The sequence below is a fragment of the Jatropha curcas genome, chromosome 10 (assembly GCF_041381405.1).
Source record: "Jatropha curcas cultivar XTBG-Jc1 chromosome 10, XTBG_Jcur_1.0, whole genome shotgun sequence".
Lineage (NCBI taxonomy): Eukaryota > Viridiplantae > Streptophyta > Magnoliopsida > Malpighiales > Euphorbiaceae > Jatropha > Jatropha curcas.
In genome coordinates, this window is record NC_143160.1 from 24,384,351 (window position 1) to 24,405,357 (window position 21,007).

At 33.4% G+C, this 21,007-nt stretch overlaps 1 protein-coding gene and 2 long non-coding RNA genes across 3 annotated transcripts; 2 read left to right on the forward strand and 1 right to left on the reverse strand.

Annotated features, from left to right (window-relative positions):
- Window positions 1–6,912: 6,912 nt before the first annotated feature.
- LOC149493311 (organic cation/carnitine transporter 3-like) lies at window positions 6,913–8,779 on the reverse strand. Its single transcript, XM_089726611.1, has one exon. The coding sequence runs from the start codon at window positions 8,638–8,640 to the stop codon at window positions 7,099–7,101; it is 1,542 nt and encodes a 513-aa protein (XP_089582737.1). The 5' UTR covers window positions 8,641–8,779; the 3' UTR covers window positions 6,913–7,098.
- A 1,817-nt stretch (window positions 8,780–10,596) lies between these two features.
- Window positions 10,597–12,537, forward strand: LOC149493312 (uncharacterized). Its single transcript, XR_016322870.1, has 3 exons — window positions 10,597–10,996; window positions 11,601–11,666; window positions 12,382–12,537. It is a non-coding gene; the product is annotated as an uncharacterized LOC149493312 (long non-coding RNA).
- Window positions 12,538–17,628: 5,091 nt separating this feature from the next.
- On the forward strand, window positions 17,629–19,570 carry LOC149493313 (uncharacterized). The gene is made up of 3 exons (XR_016322850.1): window positions 17,629–18,029; window positions 18,634–18,699; window positions 19,415–19,570. It is a non-coding gene; the product is annotated as an uncharacterized LOC149493313 (long non-coding RNA).
- Window positions 19,571–21,007: the final 1,437 nt, after the last annotated feature.

Below are 21,007 nucleotides of genomic sequence, written 5' to 3' on the forward strand. Positions count from 1 at the left end.
GTTTGGCTATAGGTTGTGGGACCCAGTAAAAAAGAAAGTTGTCCGGAGCCGAGATGTAGTATTCCACGAGAATGAGATCGTGGCAGATACAACTTGGGAAAAATCCACAAGTGATGGTGTTGTTGATATTACACCAAGAAGCATTCCTACAGATGATGTCATAAGAGGAGGAATGCCTGAATCAGAACGAGAAGAAGAAGAAGAAGAGCCAGTCGTGGGGGATCAAGAGACGATTGTAGATGATAACAGTGATGCAGAGGATGTTGAGCAGGGGGAGCCAGAGAACCCCGTTCCACCAGAAGGAGTTGAACCTCAGATTAAGCAGGTCAACCAGAGAACACCAACCATCTACAAGGTACCCTAGTTCTGATTACATTTTGATTATTGATGAGGGGGAGCTTGAGAGCTTCCATGATGTGCAATCTTGCAAAGATAAAGATTGCTGGATAAAGGCCACGCAAAAGGAGATGAATTCTTTGAAAAAGAATGACACGTATGAGCTGGTGAAACTTCCAAAAGGGAAGAGAACCTTAAGAACAAATGGGTGCACAAACTGAAGAAAAATGATGGCAACCTAGTGAGATACAAAGCTCGATTGGTCATCAAAGGCTTTACTCAAAAGAAAGGTATGGACTTTGATGAGATTTTTTCACCAATTGTTAAAATGAGTTCTATTTGAGTTATGCTAGGTCTAGTAGCTAGTTTGAATCTTGAGTTAGAGCAGCTTGATGTAAAGAACGCATTCTTGCATGGGGATCTAGAGGAAGAAATCTATATGAAACAACTAGAAGGTTTCAAGGTCAAGGGAAAAGAGGACATGATTTATCGCTTGAAGAAGAGCTTGTACAGGTTGAAACAAGCACCGCGACAATGGTATAAAAAGTTTGATTCTTTCATGGTGAATCAAGGATACAAAAGGACAGATGCAGATCCTTGTGCATATGTCCAGAAATTCCCTGATGGTAAATTTATCATCCTTCTCTTATATGTTGATGATATGCTAATTGTTAGACCAGATGCAGACATAATTAGCAGGTTAAAAAGTGATTTGTCAAAAGCATTTGACATGAAGGATTTGGGATCGGCAAGGCGAATTCTCGGAATGGAGATTATCGGAGACAGAAAGTCCTGTAGGTTATGGTTATCACAGGAAAAATTTATTGAACGAGTTCTAGAGAGATTCAATATGAAGAATGCTAAACCAGTTATCACTCTGCTTGCCGCTCACTTTAAGTTGAGTAAAAATCCTACCCATCAACAGAGAAAGAAAAAGGAGATATGTCAAATGTTCCATATTCTTCAGTGGTCGGAAGTTTGATGTATGCAATGGTGTGTACAAGACCAGATATCGCTCATGCAGTTGGCGTTGTGAGCCGATTGCTGTCAAATCCCCAAAAGACACATTGGGAAGCAGTGAAGTGGAGTTTCAGATACTTGAAAGGAACTTCAAAGTTATGTTTAACTTTTGGAGGTGAAAAGCCTGCACTTGTTGGTTACAGAGATGCAGATATGGCCGGTGATCTTCATGAAAGAAAATCTACATTAGGATACCTATTTACATTCTCAAAGGGGGCTATTTCATGGCAGTCAAGATTACAAAAATGTGTTTCGTTATCAATGACCGAAGCAGAGTACGTTGCAGCAACGGAAGCAGGAAAGGAAATGCTTTGGTTAAAAGCGTTTCTTTCAAGAATTAGGTGTGCAACAGGAAGAATATAAAGTTTATTGTGATAGTCAAAGTGCGTTAGACTTGAGCAAAAATACTATGTATCATGCACGGACGAAGCACATTGATGTAAGATATCATTGGCTTAGATTTGTCATTGAAGAGAAGCAGTTCCAGTTGCGAAAAATTCACACAGATAGAAATGTTGCGGATATATTGACAAAGGTCGTTCCGAAGGAGAAGTTCGAGCTGTGTGTCAAAGCAGCAGGGATGGAAAGTCACACGATGTAGTCAGGAGGGGGAGAATTGTTGTGGGGTCCCTCTGGCATGTGGGACCCACGCACTTTTTTGAAAAGAAAAAAAAGGGAAAACACGTTTTTCTTTTTGATAAAGAAAATCAAAGAAAGCTGCGCCAAAATTGAAAATGGATGCGTTAATTGCGCGTCAATAGGTGGACGTGTTGATTATGCATCCTCTTCTCCTATAAGTAGGAGAAGTGTGCCTCAACCAAAGGCATACAAAACAAAAAGAAAAAGTCTACACAGTTAAGTGGAGAGAATTTTAGGAAAGGGTTCCTAAAATTGGGAAAGAGAGAAAATAGTGAGGATTATAATTTCTGGTGTGTTTTTAGGAAACACTTAGAATGCTACTATTTTTTGTAATCTCTTTTGTACCTACTATTTTATAGTGGAAGAATTATTCGAAATTTATCTCATGGACATAACCCTTAACAGTTGAAGGGTAAACCACGTAAATCTCGATGTCCCTATTTTTCATCTGGCATTTAGGGTAATTATTTAATTTGTACTATGATTATTATTTCTGGTGGATTCGGTCGTCAATATCCAATACGTAATTATTGGAGGTAAATGTGATAATAGTAATTTAAATCTTTATCGGCGCTATTAACTTTTATCATCGGTAATTTTATTTTACTTCTACCACCGCATTTTTCCGCGGGTCCCACTCAGGATCAGGTATAATCCCAACAAATTCCTCCTCAATTCAAATCACATAGAATTCTCTAAATTAATTTACTTCTTACAAAGTACATTCTAGAGATTTTAGTTGAAATATTCCTTTGGCTTTTTAGTTCTTAAGTATTCTAAATGGGCGAGGTAATATTCCTCCGACTCACTTTTCTCCTAATATTTTTCTTTAACTTTGATTTTTAGAATTCCTTCCCTTTAATTTGAAGCCTTCTTGTCCGGCCAATCCTTTACTAAAAAGCCTTCTCTATGTTTGAACCCTTCTTGGTCATCCAAACCTCCTTTAACATCTCAAGCTAGGGATTTAGTGAGATCTAGTAAGATATTGTCCGCTTTGGGCTCACTCCACACAGTTTTGCTCCTGAGAGTGATAATCCATCACCCTCAAAAAGCCTCTTGCTAGTCTAAGGCTTGCTTATTCTTATTATATCATTTTCACCTTGTACTTAACTTATGTGGGATTCGCCTAAGGTAAACTAATATCTCAAGCTAGCACTTAACTTGGTGTGGACGTTACACCTTAGTTTCTATAAATATTTTTAGTGCACCAACTTTCATAATTACCTTGGTAGTTTTGCGGCTTTAAATACAAAACTTTGGGTCACTTAACCTAAATTCGAGTCTAACTCCAATAGTTTTTTTTTTCTATTTTGCCATTGAATTATTTTTTTCATTAATTTTGATTTAATATTTTTTTTCCATTGAATTATTTTTGTCATTCATTTTGATTTAATATTTTTTATTTAATTTTAATTTTTTTCATTAATTTTGATTTAATATTTTTTTTGCCATTGAATTATTTTTATCATTCATTTTGATTTAATATTTTTTATTTAATTTTAATTTTTTTAAATTTTAGTTTTATGTTTGATGAACCCCAACAGTTTTTTAGTTTACTTGGCATTTCTCCTTTACAAAATTTTTTTTTTCCATTGAATTATTTTTATCATTAATTTTGACTTAAGATTTTGTATTTTAATTTTAATTTTTTAAAATTTTAGTTTTGTGTTTGATTTTAATTTTAATTTTCATTTGATTTATGAATATATGTTACATAGATATTGAAATATATAACAGTATCATAAATTTATAATTCAATTGTTTATTATTAGTTATCTGGTTTTAAAACTTAACAACTTAAAAAATTTAAAATTCTAAATTCATTGAATAAATACATATTTAATTTATTCAAAAAGATGAATTTAATATTATAACTCATGGTTATATTTTAATATTCTTAAAAAATAATATGAAATTAAATTCATCAAATTTCAATTTTATTCAAAGTTAGATTTTTTTTTTCTCTTAACTATAAATGAGAGTTTTTGATGTATTTTCATATTGCATTTACTTATCAAAAATTTACGAATATCTAGCAAATATTATAAAGATAGCATTTTTAAATTTTAAAAATTAAAGAAATTGCTCTTCTAATAATTAATAATTTAAATAAAATTATCAAACAAGTTCTATATATAATTAAAAGTATTTTTAAAAGTTATGGTAAATTATCACTTCATGTAGTTTTGTGACGGACTGTATATTTTCATAACTATGTGTCAATATCAAACTATATATATGTTTTTGGCCCCATGCATTATTTCACTTTGGAACTTTGATTTCTGTTGCAATTTCATACCAATTTGACTTTTATGTCAATTTCACCCTAATTTCAAACTTCTGTTGCAATAACACCCTAAATTATAATTAGGCTTAAATTGTAAATAAAAAAAATACATTATTATAGGGTTCACTCTCGACTTTGGTTAGGTTAATTTAATACATTTGTGTGAACGAGGAGCTCGGTTAATAATAAGGAAAATATCTATTATTTTTTAATATTTTTAATGCAAAATTATAAACATGTTCCCATATTATGTCAAAATTAATTACTTTGTCCTCATATTTCTTAAAATATGCTATTTTGTTGCTATATTTTGATTTCGTCCACTATTTTGTCCTTCTGTCAATATGTTCGATTTTTCCATTAAAAGGCTTATGCAAAGACATAAATACCCTTACTTCCCTATTAAATTTGCGTTTTCTACCAATTACTCTAAAAGTAATCCAAACGAAAAAAACAACCTACATCTATACTAACTAATGCTTCAAAAATAAATTACTTATGCGATGGTTTCTTGGCCACCACCTTGTGTCCCTATACCGACGAAGAATTCAACAGAATTTCCAACAAGTTTCTGCTCTTGCCATAATTGTCCAGTCGAGTCAAAAAACGACTTCATTTATATAGCCATAGAGTCATACCTCATTAGAAACCCCAACAAAATCTCATCGGCAGCCGCCAATTTTAGATATCTGCAGAATCTCAGTATCGTTCGGTGATGGAGAGGGAAAAGGAAAGAAAGAGAGAGAGAGAGAGGGAGAGCGCAAACTAGAAAGTGAAAGAAGACAATGGTATTTCGGTCTTTTCTTTTAAATTTAACAAAAAAAAATTCAAAATATTGACAGAATGATAGAATAGTTAGACAGAATGAAAATATAAGGATAAAGTAGTATATTTTAAAAAATATGGAGACAGAGTAGTTAATTTTAACACAATATAGGTACATGTTTATAATTTTCCCTATTTTTAAATTATTTCTTCAATTGATAATAAATAATAAATAAAAATATATTATTTAGTATATGTACATCTTTTAAAAAAAATTGGAGTGTACTTCTTAAACAATAAATTAATTACTATTATTGTTTGACTTTTAATGTAAATTTCGAAATAATTGTAAAATCTAAAAAATAAAACTTGAAAAATTTGAACTACTATGAGATTATTTGACTCACAAAAGATTAGAATTTGTTATGTTTTTTCTTTTGGTCAAAATCAAAAATTATAATTATATAATGAAAAAAAAATTTATTCAAGACAACAATTAAACTTAACAAAATTTATGTAAATGAGGAAGTTTGAAATAAGTTAATCCAAGGTCAAAAGTAGATCTCATATTAATTTATTTTTATTTACAATTTACTTTTAGAGCGCTATTGCAACAAAAGGTTAAAGTCTAATGAAATTGATATAAACGTCAAAATATATTGAAATTATAACATTATACAAAGTTGAGGATGAGACACCGCATTAAATCTATGTTTTTAGTATCAAAACATTTGTTCTTGACTTTTAAATACAAATTACGAATACGCAAAATGTAATAAAAATAAAAAAACACGAACTAACTCATATTGCAATTTAAAGACATCAATTTTTAATTAGATTTATTTCCTACTCATAATGTGAAATGATAGATATATTTTTAAAATGAGTCAAAGTTGTTTTTTTTTTTTTTTTTAAGAAATAAATATTAGGATTTTATTACTCAAATTTTAAGTAATACAAAACAGTCAATGCAGGATTTGACCAATGCAACAAAATCCATTCATGACATATCTTAATGAAAATAAGATTTATGGTTTAATTCTCTTGATTAAAAGATAAGAATTTACGTCTACAAATTTCATTTTTCTTTCTTATTTTCAGTTTTCATTCTCGTATGTCTTTTGCTAAAATATTTTCAAATTATTTCTACATTACAAATAGATTATTAGTAAATAAAAATATTAAGGTATATAAATATTTTATTATTATTATTTTTAAACAATAAGGATTATATTTTACCTTTTCGCCAAAAATTGGATTAAGTTGAGCTACAATTAAATAAAAGCAATGTCCCAATTTGAACCGCATCGTATCTTTTTGGGACTCAATTGAATAAAGTTGAAAACTTAAGAATCAATTTGAATCGAAGGAAAGTATTAGTAGAATATTTGCATTAATTGGCAAAAGACAAGAGCCACGAATGAACAATTAATCAATTAGCATCTAAATCTTTTCATCATAGAACAAGACGCAACTTATCCAACCAAGACTGTCTCTGTCCTTGCTGAAATAATACAACATGACAGCACTTATTCCCAAGTGGGGTGATATCTTTTTCACAAGATATTCATTTTCTACACGGTGCTTCATCATACATTCAGAGAATCTTGATCAGCTCCACTCCACAATTTTTTATTTGGTGTTTACAATGTTAACGTGAATTTGCTCTTATTTAATTATTACATTACAATAAATGGAAAAAAAATATTTTTTCTAATGCTAATTTTTATTTGGTATGTGAAACTGAGATTTAAAAAAATAAATAGACATTGGTACCACACTTTTGTGGAAATTTATTACTTTTTAACTATTGGTTGCACGTTGAATTGTGAGCCCAAAAAGAAATGAAAAAAACAAAAAAAAGATGGAAGAGGATTTCAAAGCTAATACATTGGAATGATAATATTTTGTCGCTATATTATCACTCACCCATTCTATTTTATGACAAATTAGCCGCTGTCTAGATTAGCATTGAAAATGCTCTTATTAACAATGATGACATTTAAAAAAGAAAAAAGAAAAAAAGAAAGATAGAGACTAAGTAGTTTGGATTATTCAAGATTAGAGGCAGATCTTTCTTTGTGCTCTTGTTCTTCCATTGTGTCACATAATGTCTTTCCCTTAGTCTCTGGAAGGCAAATCACAAACAATACACAAGTCCCTATCACCAATCCAAACATTCCATATGACAGAAACTCATTTTTCCTTGCAGCAGCAACTAGTTGTGGACTGAACACACCACCAAGAACAAGAGCTTGCCTTACCATCGATATTGCTGAGTTCCTTACGCTTGTAGGGAACAACTCTAATGAGTATATCAATAGAATGTTAAACCCAGTGCACGCACTAAAAAAAGAAACCAGCTCAAGTCCTATCTGTAAATTTGCTGACATTTTGCCAGCAATAGCACATAAGATGCTACAAACGCAACTTACTGAATTAAACACCAGCAGCGAATACTTCCTCTTTAGCTTATCAATAAAGAAGAAAGGGATTAATGATGCTGGAAGCTCTGACAAGGCGTTAAATGTAACGCTTAAGTAGAGATTGAAATTCTGAGCCCCTAAACCTAATGGCATCCCATAATATATAAAACCAGTCCCAAATCCTATGATCATAACAGCAGATAATCTTCGAAATGCCCATCTTTTTTGTGTTAGGATCTTGATTGCTGAGTAAATATCAACGTTCCACGACTCTTGCTCGAACTCCAAATCTGATAATAATTCTTGGTTCAAGTCTTTTCTTTCAGACTGTCCAATACTTGTTAGTATTGATACAGCTTCTTCTCTTCGTCCTTTAATGAAAAGCCATCTTGGTGATTCATGAACTAAGAAATGAAGTAATATGCAGTAGAAAATGGTGGGTGCGCAAGTCCATAAGTAAAGATTTCTCCAAGAAGAGTCCCTGTTGATATAAGCAATAGCAGGTAATGATAAAAACCCTAGAGTGAAACAAAAGAAGCCAATGACTCCTACCTGGCCTCGCCATCGTTTTCCAACCAGCTCTGTCGATAAGACAAGAGCAGATGTCCCAATTGTGGCACGGCCAAACCCATTCAAAGATTTCAAAGCTGAATAGATCCAAATATTTGGAGAAAAAACAGTGAGTAAAGAAGAGAAAGACATTACTAGACATGAGAGAAAGAGCATATTCTTGCGCCCAAGAGAGGAATCGGCTAGTGTGGCTAGAAGTAACCCACCAGCTAAACATCCCATGAAGAATGAAGATGCTGGAAGGCCTTTGATGAGTGAATTGGAGCATTGAAGTTCCCATTCTGATATGATCGATGAATATATTGGCCTATCCCAAGACCATGAATCTTTTGGAAGTTGACAGATGTTGGAGACAAGTGAGTCACAGGACTCGTTTCCGATCTGATTGCAGTGCCAAGTTGGTTCAGCTTCAGCAAAAACGCTAATGAAGGTTTGTTGAGCATCAAAAACCCATGCAAGTGATACTAACACTGCTTGAACTAATTGGGCAAAACCAAAGTCTCCAATACATTGCTCAATTACTTGATCAAGGGAAGGACGTTGTTTTGAATCGGTTAAAGAATTGGATTGGGACAAAAGAGGAGTTGAGTCAGCCATTTCTTAGCTATAACCTCAGAGCATCAAGGCCTGGATGGGTATAGAAGTTTATGCTTATATACCGTCACGGCTCGTCATGGCCACGTGAATGTTGCTAAGGCTTTCTTTTGATAGGAAAAACTTACCGGGACTAGTCCATATGGCCTCGCAAATTAAAGTTATTATCGAAATTCTATGAGTTGTGGCTTAATTGGCAATGCAAGTGAGGCATGTGAGAAGAGCTCTTGAATTTGACTCTCACTAAATGCACCTGTAAGAAGGGGCGAAAAATCTTAACTGTGACTAAGCTTTAGGCCGAATCAGGCGATCTCTCATAATAGAGTCCAGATAATGATGGTTTAAACTGAAAAAATTGTTATTGAAACAAAAGTGTTTCTGACGATACACTTAGAAAAATTATTATCATGTCCCTATATTTATATAAAAAAAAAATGTTTTGTCTTTGTCTTTTTAAAAAGGCTTTTTTATTTATCTTTATTTTTTTAAAAAGGCTTTTTAAAAAGGCTTTAATCGTTAATCTCTTCCATACATTTAATCATTAACCTCTTCCATGCCTTTAATCATTAACCTTTATACTAATTCCCAATCCTCTCTACTCTGAAAGATTAATATCAATACCTAAACCAAAATGAAAAATGCTATATGAATATAACAAAAGTTGAACAAGCTAACGGTTCTTTGGGCCTTTCATATTATTTAGTAGCTAAAGTATAATAAAATTGATAGAAGGATAAAAGAGTTGACTGGAGAGAAAACATAGAGATGTATATAACATTTTTTTTTTTAAAGACAGGGATAAAGTAGTTATTTTCCACTAAATACAGGGATCCGATTATTATTATTATTAGTTCGGTGGACAAAATAAATTAGAATTAAGGTGGGCGCAATGTATTTGTTTCACATAAAAAGAACAATTAGTTGGCTAGCAGATTGAAACGTAGACTGTGGGCAGGTTAGATATTTGAAGCGTATGCGCATCAGTTAAATGTGGTACTATTGGCTTCTCGATTAAAATAATTCTACGAATTGAAAAATGATAAACGGTTTATTAACTTACTTTAGTTCTAATAATTTGAGAAACTGAAAATTCTAAAGTGAAACTCTATATGCATGAAATTGTAAAGGCATTGCAATGCAGGAAATGTACATATGAGGTTTGAAAAATAAACTCGGTATTGAAACCGTGACATCCCGACCCGGCAAAGTGATCCTAAGAAGGCGAGTAAAGTTAAGGTTCTAGCGAGCTTCTAGGATGGCAGGCTAGCTATGGGTAGTGGAATGCGGGACACATGAATGAATCGAAGCATATATCGAAAAGGAGGAAACTAATCATTAAAGGCGTCTTTGGTGGAATGGCTAGAGAGTTGGAAGAACTTCAAGATTAAGTGTGCTCGCTTAATAGGAATCTTGGGATGAGTGACCTCCTGAGAAGTTTTCCATTTCACCTGCGGGATAAAACCATGCGGATTCTGCCAATCCAGTATGGGATAGATTCGACTTGATCCAAAGCGGATAATTCCTCTGATGATTAGAGTCGGGCGTCACATGTCACGAACCGTTTCCATGTGTCGGATCGGCACTAGGGCTGAAACAACCCGAATTTTTATTTTCAAATATTTTCCAATTAAATTTAATAAACTGACAGCCTGGAAATGTATTTAATTATTTAAATGCAAATCAATAATTCGTACAGTGACAAACCGAACCAAAAACCAATTGGAAAAATCTAGAATCGATCAAAAACCAAGATTTGGGCTGATTCGAACCTGAATCGAACCAAACCAGCCCAAACCATCTAGAAACATCTCCTCCCCTCTTATCTTCAACGCTCATATCCCTCCCTCCCTCTGTCTTGCGCCTCCCGACCACCCACCCAGCACCACTGCCTTTCTCTCCTTTCTTCTTCTTCTTCTTCTTCTTCTTCTTCTTCTTCTTCTTCTTCTTTCCTTTCTTTTCTTTCTTTCCCTTTCTTCTTCTCTGCGATTGTGTCTGTGTCGCGTCCCAACAGCTCCAGCAGAAACGCAAGCCACCAGCACGAGCTCAGCCACGTAGCGCCACCTCGCCGCTGGTCCACGCTGCAGTAGCTCCGCCATCGCTGTCTCTCTCTCCGTTCGATTCCAGCGAGGTCGACAGTCCACTACCTCCATCGCGCCGGCGAGCCTGTCACGTCTCCCTTGAAGTTGCGTCGCCAGCTGCTCCGCCACAACAGATTACGCATCCGCCGACGTCACAGCAGCTCTGCTGCTGCTGCAGTGCATCTCCGGCCACCGCTTGACAGTCGCAGCGTGTATACTTCGATCCAACACGCGTAAGAATCCCCGATCTAGCGCAAATTCGACAAAAATTATATTTTGGGGTAAAAATTAATTTTAATAATTTTAGTTACTTGAATTAATTTTATTATTGTAGTTAATTAATTTAGTTCATTTAATTTTTAGTTATTTTGCGTAGTTAATTAATTTTATGTAGTGAAATTAATTTAAGTAGTATTAATTTATTGATTAATAAAAATATTTAGTTAGCAATTTTCGTTATTTAGTTAGTTAAAATTAAATTCAGTATGAAATAATTTATTGAGGAATTTTGATAATAATATTATGAATGGAATGAAATGAGGAATTGAGAATTTAAGGTAATGTTGATATTGATATTCAGATGGAGGATGAGAAAATTGAATTGATTGATTGCCCGATGGATGGGCTGTGTGATTTGGAGTTATTAGATAAAATTGTTGATATTTTAAACAGGTGGAAAGTCCAATTTTTAGGGGAGATGCTGTCGAAATTTCGGTAGAAAATAAAATGAATTTCGGTAGCAAATAAAATTTATTATAGAAATTTAATTAATTATAGAGAGTAAATTATTGATAGAAATTAAATAGGTTAAGAATAGTAGTGTGATGAATAAATATTTTATCTGATATTATTCTTTTTTTCCGATGTCATTTTTACTTTGCTTAGATCGCTCGGGTCCATCTAGTGCTCCTCCCGGATAGAATCAACGCTAGAGCTTCGTTCTCCACCACAGTGAGTAATAATAAATAATGCATGTCAACACTGCATTTGCATAACATTACATTTTTATATATTTACATATTGTATTTTCTCATATATATTATGTTATGATCACTATAATTATACTTATGCATAATTGTGCATTTGGACGAAATTGGTGTATTATGATAAATGAATTGTTTGATTATTTGTGCTGTGTATATACTGTGCTCTGTTTGTGTGGAGTTGGGATGAAGTGGGTCACCATGGGTTTGTGAGGACGGTCGATAAATATGGATCCTGATGAACTGATGAAATTGGACCGTCGGCCGGGTAAATGGGAGATCGGCGCCCCCGTGTGCACCTGATGAACTGATGAAATGATGTTGATGATATGGAAAAGAAAAGAGAGAATGTAAAAATAAAATATTGAGAGGACTGGTCAAGTGAGGATTAGAACGGTCGGCCAGATATGGGGGATTGGCTCCCCGGGTGCACATGTTTGAGAGGATGGGCTGTTTGAGAGGACGGCTCGTCGGGGATTTAGGTGACGCCACTGACTAATTTCCACGTGATGTGATTATTTGAAGGTGATATTGTTGTGGGTGCTGATATGATGACATATGAGTGACTGTTGTGTGTTCATTCAGTATACTAGGGTGCATTTTGCTTGCCTGTATGTGGTGTGTATTATTTATTATTATTCACTGAGTTGCAAAACTCACCCCCTTCTCTCCAAACCTCTCAGGTACTAGGAAGCAGCTGATTCGATTGAAGCTCTGCAATCTTCTCCGCAGAGTTATAAATGTAAACTTTATATTTTTGTTATTTAATTTTGGTTGTATAAGTTACTCTTTTATCAGATTATTATTGAACTCCGCAGTTATAGGGTTGTGTATTTAAATTGGGCCTTATTGTTAGCACTACGCTATAAATTAATTATTGTGTAATTAACTGTAGGTAAACTAGTAAGCCCTTATAGTGATTATGAGTTATTGTGAATAGGCCCTGGTTAAATTTTATGTATTATTTGATATTGGGCCAGATGTTTGAAAATTTTATAAAACTTATATCTCAAGTCATATGGGCTTACTGTTTTGTTGAAATTAGGAGAATCATGTAGACAGATTGAATAATTTAGGCTTACTACGGGCCTCGGGGGCCTTAAGCTTACCTAGGCCCTAGTGCCGGTCCGGCCCACGGAAACGGGTCGTGACAAAAGTGGTATCAGAGCAAAAGTTCATAAGTCTAGATATAACTGCGGAGTAATTCCTGTCATGTCTTGACATAGTCTTCCTTGCTTTCCTCTTCAGCGTTGTTCCCAACTAGATTAGGGTCAAGTTGTTTAATAAGTAAAATTTGTATCCTTGTTCTTTAGAGATGTGATTTAGTTACTGATGCTAAGGGGATGGTTTAAACAAAAACCCTTTTATGGAATAAATAATATTCATATATAATTTAAGTATGTAAGAAGATAAGTTATATAGGATTAATAAGTTGAAGTTAGTTGAGGAAAGTGTGCTATTTTTATTTAATACGTGTTGAATGTGGAATACATATATAAGAATGCATGAATGTGTTTAGATGTGTGCCTGCGGAATTGAGAATGAGTTGCTAATTATTTAATAAGAGAACTAAATGATTCGTATTCGAGGACATTAGAATCTATTTATTTAGAGTATTGAATGAGTATATGAATTTGATGAAATTTACATGATGTTGGTTAGTGGAATTTCTTATATTTATTGAGATAAATATTTTCTGGATGGAATGGATATACATGATTTTTATAAGGTCTGAATGTTGAAGGATTTGGTGCGATTTGGTATAATAATTGGTGATGAGTATTTTTCATAAAGAATAATATTGGTGGAATTATTGTATGAAGTGAGTTTTATTTATGAGTAATCACTGCTTGGTAGAGTAGAGTGTATTGTTGTAGTCATCAACTATTCTTTTTTAGGTGTGTGAATATAAGGAATAATATAAATTATTGTGGTTATAAGAAAAGTAAATTGTGATTCTTAGTGAAAGATAAATTACTCTAATCTTTATGTATTTAGTGGTGGATATTGTGTGGATCGTGACATCTTATGGTTTAATATGGTATAAGTAAGAATTAAATCTAATGGTATTTAGTCTTTTGATGTTTAAAATAATTGTTGCATACTCGATGATATGTGAATTACAAACAATGATTTTTGTTTAATGGGAGATACTATGATCTAAGGAGTTAACGACTCTATGAGGGAATTAAAGTAATTATGTTATGTAAATAGTGGGCTATGATGATTAAGTATTGATGAATGACATTGGACATGGAAAGATAATTGTCCAATTATTGAATTGATGTTATACTAATGAATTAGATAAGTAAGGATGGATCTAGTCCTATTATTGTATGGATATTAAGAAAAGAATCAATTACAGAAACGTGAAGAGTATGAATTAGTGTGATTTAAATGAGGATAATTAGTATTTAGAGGTTTGACAAATTAAGAATAATTGTTATAAGATTTGATGCAAATAGGAATAATGATACATCAAAGGATCTAAGACAAAGATTTTTTTTATTTTTGGGGATTTCACTGAGTGTAAAAAAAAAAAAAAAAAAAAAAAAAAAAAAAAAAAAGTTGAGTATGTAGTTAGTATTAGGCAGTAATATGGAGTATTTAGTGATAAGTTGGGTAATTGTGTTGAATTGTCTATAGAATTACAAAGGTGGTGTATATAATTAAGGGATAGTTAGTATAATGTAGGAAGTAATATGGTGAAAGTTGAGTATGTAGTGAGTGTATTAGGCAGTATTTAGTGACCCTAGTACATGTAGGATATTTAATAAACCAAACTAAGTTTGCGGAGCTAGTATAATAAAATGGAAGTAAAGGATAATAAAGAAAATTAGTGGTTTTGGGATTGGAACGCTATAATATTGGGTGATAATTATATTAGAAAAATGATAATTAGAATATAATTTGAAGGAGAACAATATTGTATAATTGTAAAGTTTCTTGTTATATCAGATGGAAAATAGAGATAAGGTGGATATTAAGAATTTAAATGATCATGAATAGTAATTTTATGCTGTAAATAAATTTAAGATTTATGAAAATTTAGAAAGTTTAAAGATGTTTTAGAATAAGTAGTTAAGACTATGTAGTTAAACAAAAAGGAGCAAAATATTATTAACGATAGAATGATGGAACATGTATACTATTGAAGGTAGGAAAAATGGCTTTGAGGTTTAAAATAATTATCACTGTTGATGATAATTCTAATAGGATATTAAATAAATAATTGATAATGTTATAACCAAACTTTTGAGTTGAGTTAATCGGGTCTTTGCGAGGTGAGTTTCGAGAATTTAGTGGTTCATAAATAGTAAATTTAAATCTAAAAAGGGATCAAATGTAGGAAGCTATTGAATGTCTTATGTTAAACAAATAGATAAATGATTCGAGGATTGTAATCCCGATGACAAAAGAATTTAGTACTTATATTCAGAAAGAAAGATAGACTTTCTATTGGAGAGAAAGAGAGAAGAGAATTTTGACTACTGTAATTTGATAGCATCTAGTTGGAATAATAGTTGATAAAGGATCACGGGACTTAGCTTGAGATGACAACGAATGTAAATAAATTTAAATTTCTTGACGTAAAGCAATTAAAATAAGGAATTTCTATTAATTAGTGCAACTTTTGCAAGTTACTTGTTTTATTAGATAAAGAAGGGAAGTTATATTTATGTCCTTAGTAGAACATGAAGGTAATTAGAGTATTTTCATTCATTAGTAAGCAAGCTGAGTTTTAATTTACTATTTGCATGGAACAGTGAAACTTGGTATAAGAAGGAAAAGGTGAATTTGGGATAGTTTTAACAAATTAATGAAGAGAATACATGTTAGTGTTTGAAGACTAAGGATATAAACTAGAGGATTATTGGATGTGATAACAGGATGGTTTAAGACTACATCTTGATTATATTGGAGTGCCAACTCATGTGTGTCGATTAGATCACTAATCAATTCAAATTGCTCATGGGACTATTGAGGTACCAATTAGAGTGAAAATTATTGATACATAATGTAGAATCAATGTAAACCTACTCTGAATTCCTTAGCAATTGGTAGCAATTATGATTGAATGAATAGAATTGTGTTATAAATGGTAGTTGCGACATATCTAATGGTTTAAGGGAATATTTAATTAGTTAGGTGCATTTGAGGACTGGTACATTAAAACTCAGATGTTGAGGAATTCAATGAGCTATTAACCTTGTTTGGAGTAAAGAATATAGAGAGAACATAATTGAGGATGAGGATATTCCTAGATCGTATTAGGTATAAATTTTACAGGTGATAGACACTACGATAGACTTGGAGAAAAGGAATAACCCAATGATATTATTATCTGAATATTCATAGGCATTCATGGGATTAAGAATAAACATAAGACAAAGGACATAGTCTAATCAGGAGCTGAATTATGGGTTTAACATTCTTAATCTCTTAATTAGCTAGAGCAAAAGGCATTACTTGTTTAAGATTCTTGATTTCTAGATATGTAAACTTAGATCTAAAGGATTGATTAAAGACGGAAGAAATATGTAAATTGGCTTGGAGAATTTTATATCACGATTAAGCTTGTAAAAAAAAAAAAAAAAAAAAATGTAGGCTGGATTTCTTTATGGAATTGAGTATAATAGAATGGTGTTTGCAAATTTTCAAAAATAAATTAAGAATTATCCGGCATGACAACAGCTAACTTGGCTAGTTGCATAAATTCTTGTCATAATTAGTTAAGAAATGATATGGTATGACAATTTGGGAAGAGGGATAGAGAAGTTAATAACTAAAATAGGGACTTGATGGTCAATTTAAATTCTCTCTACATAATTGATGCACTACTTGTTTTATGGGATTCTCATTAGTAGGATTTGAAATGAGATTGTATATCTATCTTTCGTTGGAAAATTGTTAAGTTGATAAATAGGTGATGTGCTTGGGATAGAAGCCAAAATCTCCTATCAGTTGATAGCAATTAGCTAGAGAAATGTCATGATTTTGTTTGAAATAAGCTTGTAGTAATGCCATGAATTTGTTCTCTTTAATTGGAAAGGATTGAATGGTAATGGTAGAATTGATAATAATAATAAGGATTCTTGTATCAGTAAGATTAAATACTTGATTTGTGTATGAGCTTCTTATGGAATGATGATCATTGCCTATAATAGCTAATGAGAGAAAAATGAGGCGATACATCAATGCAGGACACATGATATATAGCTAATGAGATTAATATCCCTTACTTAAGCAGAGGTTATGAAGAGCTTAAATTCTTACGTGTAAAGGTGAATATTAGTGTTGAATCTGTGCCTTGGGTTATGAATGGTTTACTTGATTTGACTTGTGGATATAGTACAACTCAAGTTTAAATTAACTATGGTGATAAGGTAGATATCTAGCTGTTCATAAGAAGAAGTATTCTCCTGAATGTGAATGTAATAACTTTTAGTAGTTGCAGCATTATGTGAGAAGTACAACCACCGTTATCGTAAACAACTATTGCATCCTAGTTTCTTGCTACTTTTAAAATTCGAGGACGAATTTTTATAAGGGGGGAAGATTGAAACAACCCGAATTTTTATTTTCAAATATTTTCCAATTAAATTTAATAAACTGACAGCCTGGAAATGTATTTAATTATTTAAATGCAAATCAATAATTCGTACAGTGACAAACCGAACCAAAAACCAATTGGAAAAATCTAGAATCGATCAAAAACCAAGATTTGGGCTGATTCGAACCTGAATCGAACCAAACCAGCCCAAACCATCTAGAAACATCTCCTCCCCTCTTATCTTCAACGCTCATATCCCTCCCTCCCTCTGTCTTGCGCCTCCCGACCACCCACCCAGCACCACTGCCTTCCTCTCCTTTCTTCTTCTTCTTCTTCTTCTTCTTCTTCTTCTTCTTCTTCTTCTTTCCTTTCTTTTCTTTCTTTCCCTTTCTTCTTCTCTGCGATTGTGTCTGTGTCGCGTCCCAACAGCTCCAGCAGAAACGCAAGCCACCAGCACGAGCTCAGCCACGTAGCGCCACCTCGCCGCTGGTCCACGCTGCAGTAGCTCCGCCATCGCTGTCTCTCTCTCCGTTCGATTCCAGCGAGGTCGACAGTCCACTACCTCCATCGCGCCGGCGAGCCTGTCACGTCTCCCTTGAAGTTGCGTCGCCAGCTGCTCCGCCACAACAGATTACGCATCCGCCGACGTCACAGCAGCTCTGCTGCTGCTGCAGTGCATCTCCGGCCACCGCTTGACAGTCGCAGCGTGTATACTTCGATCCAACACGCGTAAGAATCCCCGATCTAGCGCAAATTCGACAAAAATTATATTTTGGGGTAAAAATTAATTTTAATAATTTTAGTTACTTGAATTAATTTTATTATTGTAGTTAATTAATTTAGTTCATTTAATTTTTAGTTATTTTGCGTAGTTAATTAATTTTATGTAGTGAAATTAATTTAAGTAGTATTAATTTATTGATTAATAAAAATATTTAGTTAGCAATTTTCGTTATTTAGTTAGTTAAAATTAAATTCAGTATGAAATAATTTATTGAGGAATTTTGATAATAATATTATGAATGGAATGAAATGAGGAATTGAGAATTTAAGGTAATGTTGATATTGATATTCAGATGGAGGATGAGAAAATTGAATTGATTGATTGCCCGATGGATGGGCTGTGTGATTTGGAGTTATTAGATAAAATTGTTGATATTTTAAACAGGTGGAAAGTCCAATTTTTAGGGGAGATGCTGTCGAAATTTCGGTAGAAAATAAAATGAATTTCGGTAGCAAATAAAATTTATTATAGAAATTTAATTAATTATAGAGAGTAAATTATTGATAGAAATTAAATAGGTTAAGAATAGTAGTGTGATGAATAAATATTTTATCTGATATTATTCTTTTTTTCCGATGTCATTTTTACTTTGCTTAGATCGCTCGGGTCCATCTAGTGCTCCTCCCGGATAGAATCAACGCTAGAGCTTCGTTCTCCACCACAGTGAGTAATAATAAATAATGCATGTCAACACTGCATTTGCATAACATTACATTTTTATATATTTACATATTGTATTTTCTCATATATATTATGTTATGATCACTATAATTATACTTATGCATAATTGTGCATTTGGACGAAATTGGTGTATTATGATAAATGAATTGTTTGATTATTTGTGCTGTGTATATACTGTGCTCTGTTTGTGTGGAGTTGGGATGAAGTGGGTCACCATGGGTTTGTGAGGACGGTCGATAAATATGGATCCTGATGAACTGATGAAATTGGACCGTCGGCCGGGTAAATGGGAGATCGGCGCCCCCGTGTGCACCTGATGAACTGATGAAATGATGTTGATGATATGGAAAAGAAAAGAGAGAATGTAAAAATAAAATATTGAGAGGACTGGTCAAGTGAGGATTAGACCGGTCGGCCAGATATGGGGGATTGGCTCCCCGGGTGCACATGTTTGAGAGGATGGGCTGTTTGAGAGGACGGCTCGTCGGGGATTTAGGTGACGCCACTGACTAATTTCCACGTGATGTGATTATTTGAAGGTGATATTGTTGTGGGTGCTGATATGATGACATATGAGTGACTGTTGTGTGTTCATTCAGTATACTAGGGTGCATTTTGCTTGCCTGTATGTGGTGTGTATTATTTATTATTATTCACTGAGTTGCAAAACTCACCCCCTTCTCTCCAAACCTCTCAGGTACTAGGAAGCAGCTGATTCGATTGAAGCTCTGCAATCTTCTCCGCAGAGTTATAAATGTAAACTTTATATTTTTGTTATTTAATTTTGGTTGTATAAGTTACTCTTTTATCAGATTATTATTGAACTCCGCAGTTATAGGGTTGTGTATTTAAATTGGGCCTTATTGTTAGCACTACGCTATAAATTAATTATTGTGTAATTAACTGTAGGTAAACTAGTAAGCCCTTATAGTGATTATGAGTTATTGTGAATAGGCCCTGGTTAAATTTTATGTATTATTTGATATTGGGCCAGATGTTTGAAAATTTTATAAAACTTATATCTCAAGTCATATGGGCTTACTGTTTTGTTGAAATTAGGAGAATCATGTAGACAGATTGAATAATTTAGGCTTACTACGGGCCTCGGGGGCCTTAAGCTTACCTAGGCCCTAGTGCCGGTCCGGCCCACGGAAACGGGTCGTGACAAGGGCCCAAGTAAGATTAAAGCCTCCGAGACCCGTAGTTAGCCTAACTACATAATTCAACTATATCAATGTAAATTTCAAACATTAAACTCATATTGCTATGCATAATAAGTCACATATTTATATTATATTTTTGGCCCAAATCTAACATCTTAACAATTTTATAGCTTGGGCCCAACTATAATACAATACATTCATAATGTGGGCTAACAGATTTAAACATTCTCGTAAATATTGTTTAAACATCTGCATCAGTTTATTGATTTTATTTCTACAACTGCAGAGTTCACTAATAAATAAATATAAACAAGTTTTAATACATCTAGCTATATAATTTAAATAACTACTAACTCTAAAAGTTGTCTAACTTTGCGGAGAAAGAGACAGAGTTTTAGCCGAAACACGGGAGTATCTAATTCCTGAAAAAGTTAAGCAACGACATGTGAGTTTATAAGAAATAATAATTATTGAATGCACATGCATTCATACGAATGTGAAAATATATCAATTTAGTCATCCAACTAGTTATATGGTCATGCAGACAGTCACACAATTGGCATAACAACATCACTCACAAGTATTAACACCTTCACATAATCACATCACGTGGAAATTGGTTTGTGGAGTCACCGAAACCGCCAATGAGCCGTCCTCCCACATGGCCCATCCTCTCATGACGTGTGCACTAGGGAGCCGATCCCCTATACATGGCCGACCGGTCTAATCCTCAGTTGACCAACCCTCTCATTTCTTTTATACTCTCTTTTCTTTTCCATACCAATAGGAGGCCACCCTGTGGTTTTTCAAATCATTCATACCATATCGTTGGGTATCACCCATATCATATCATCAGGTTTCACATGGGGGCGCCAATCTCTCCATACTTGGCCGACGGTCAAATTTCATATTTTCATCATTTTCAGGACCGTCCTCACAAACCCATGTTGGCTTACTTTATCCTAATTCCACCCTAACAAAGCATAGCAATGCCACAACACAAATAATCAAATATTGTAATTACATGCAAGCATATTAAGTAATTAAATATCATAATGCAGGTGCACAATTAGACATTCATATTCAAATACAAATAATTACAGAAGTATTAATTAACAATATAATAT

Excerpts from the sequence above, each read along its gene's own strand:
- LOC149493311 (XM_089726611.1), bottom strand. The coding sequence starts at position 8,640 with ATGGCTGACTCAACTCCTCTTTTGTCCCAATCCAATTCTTTAACCGAT.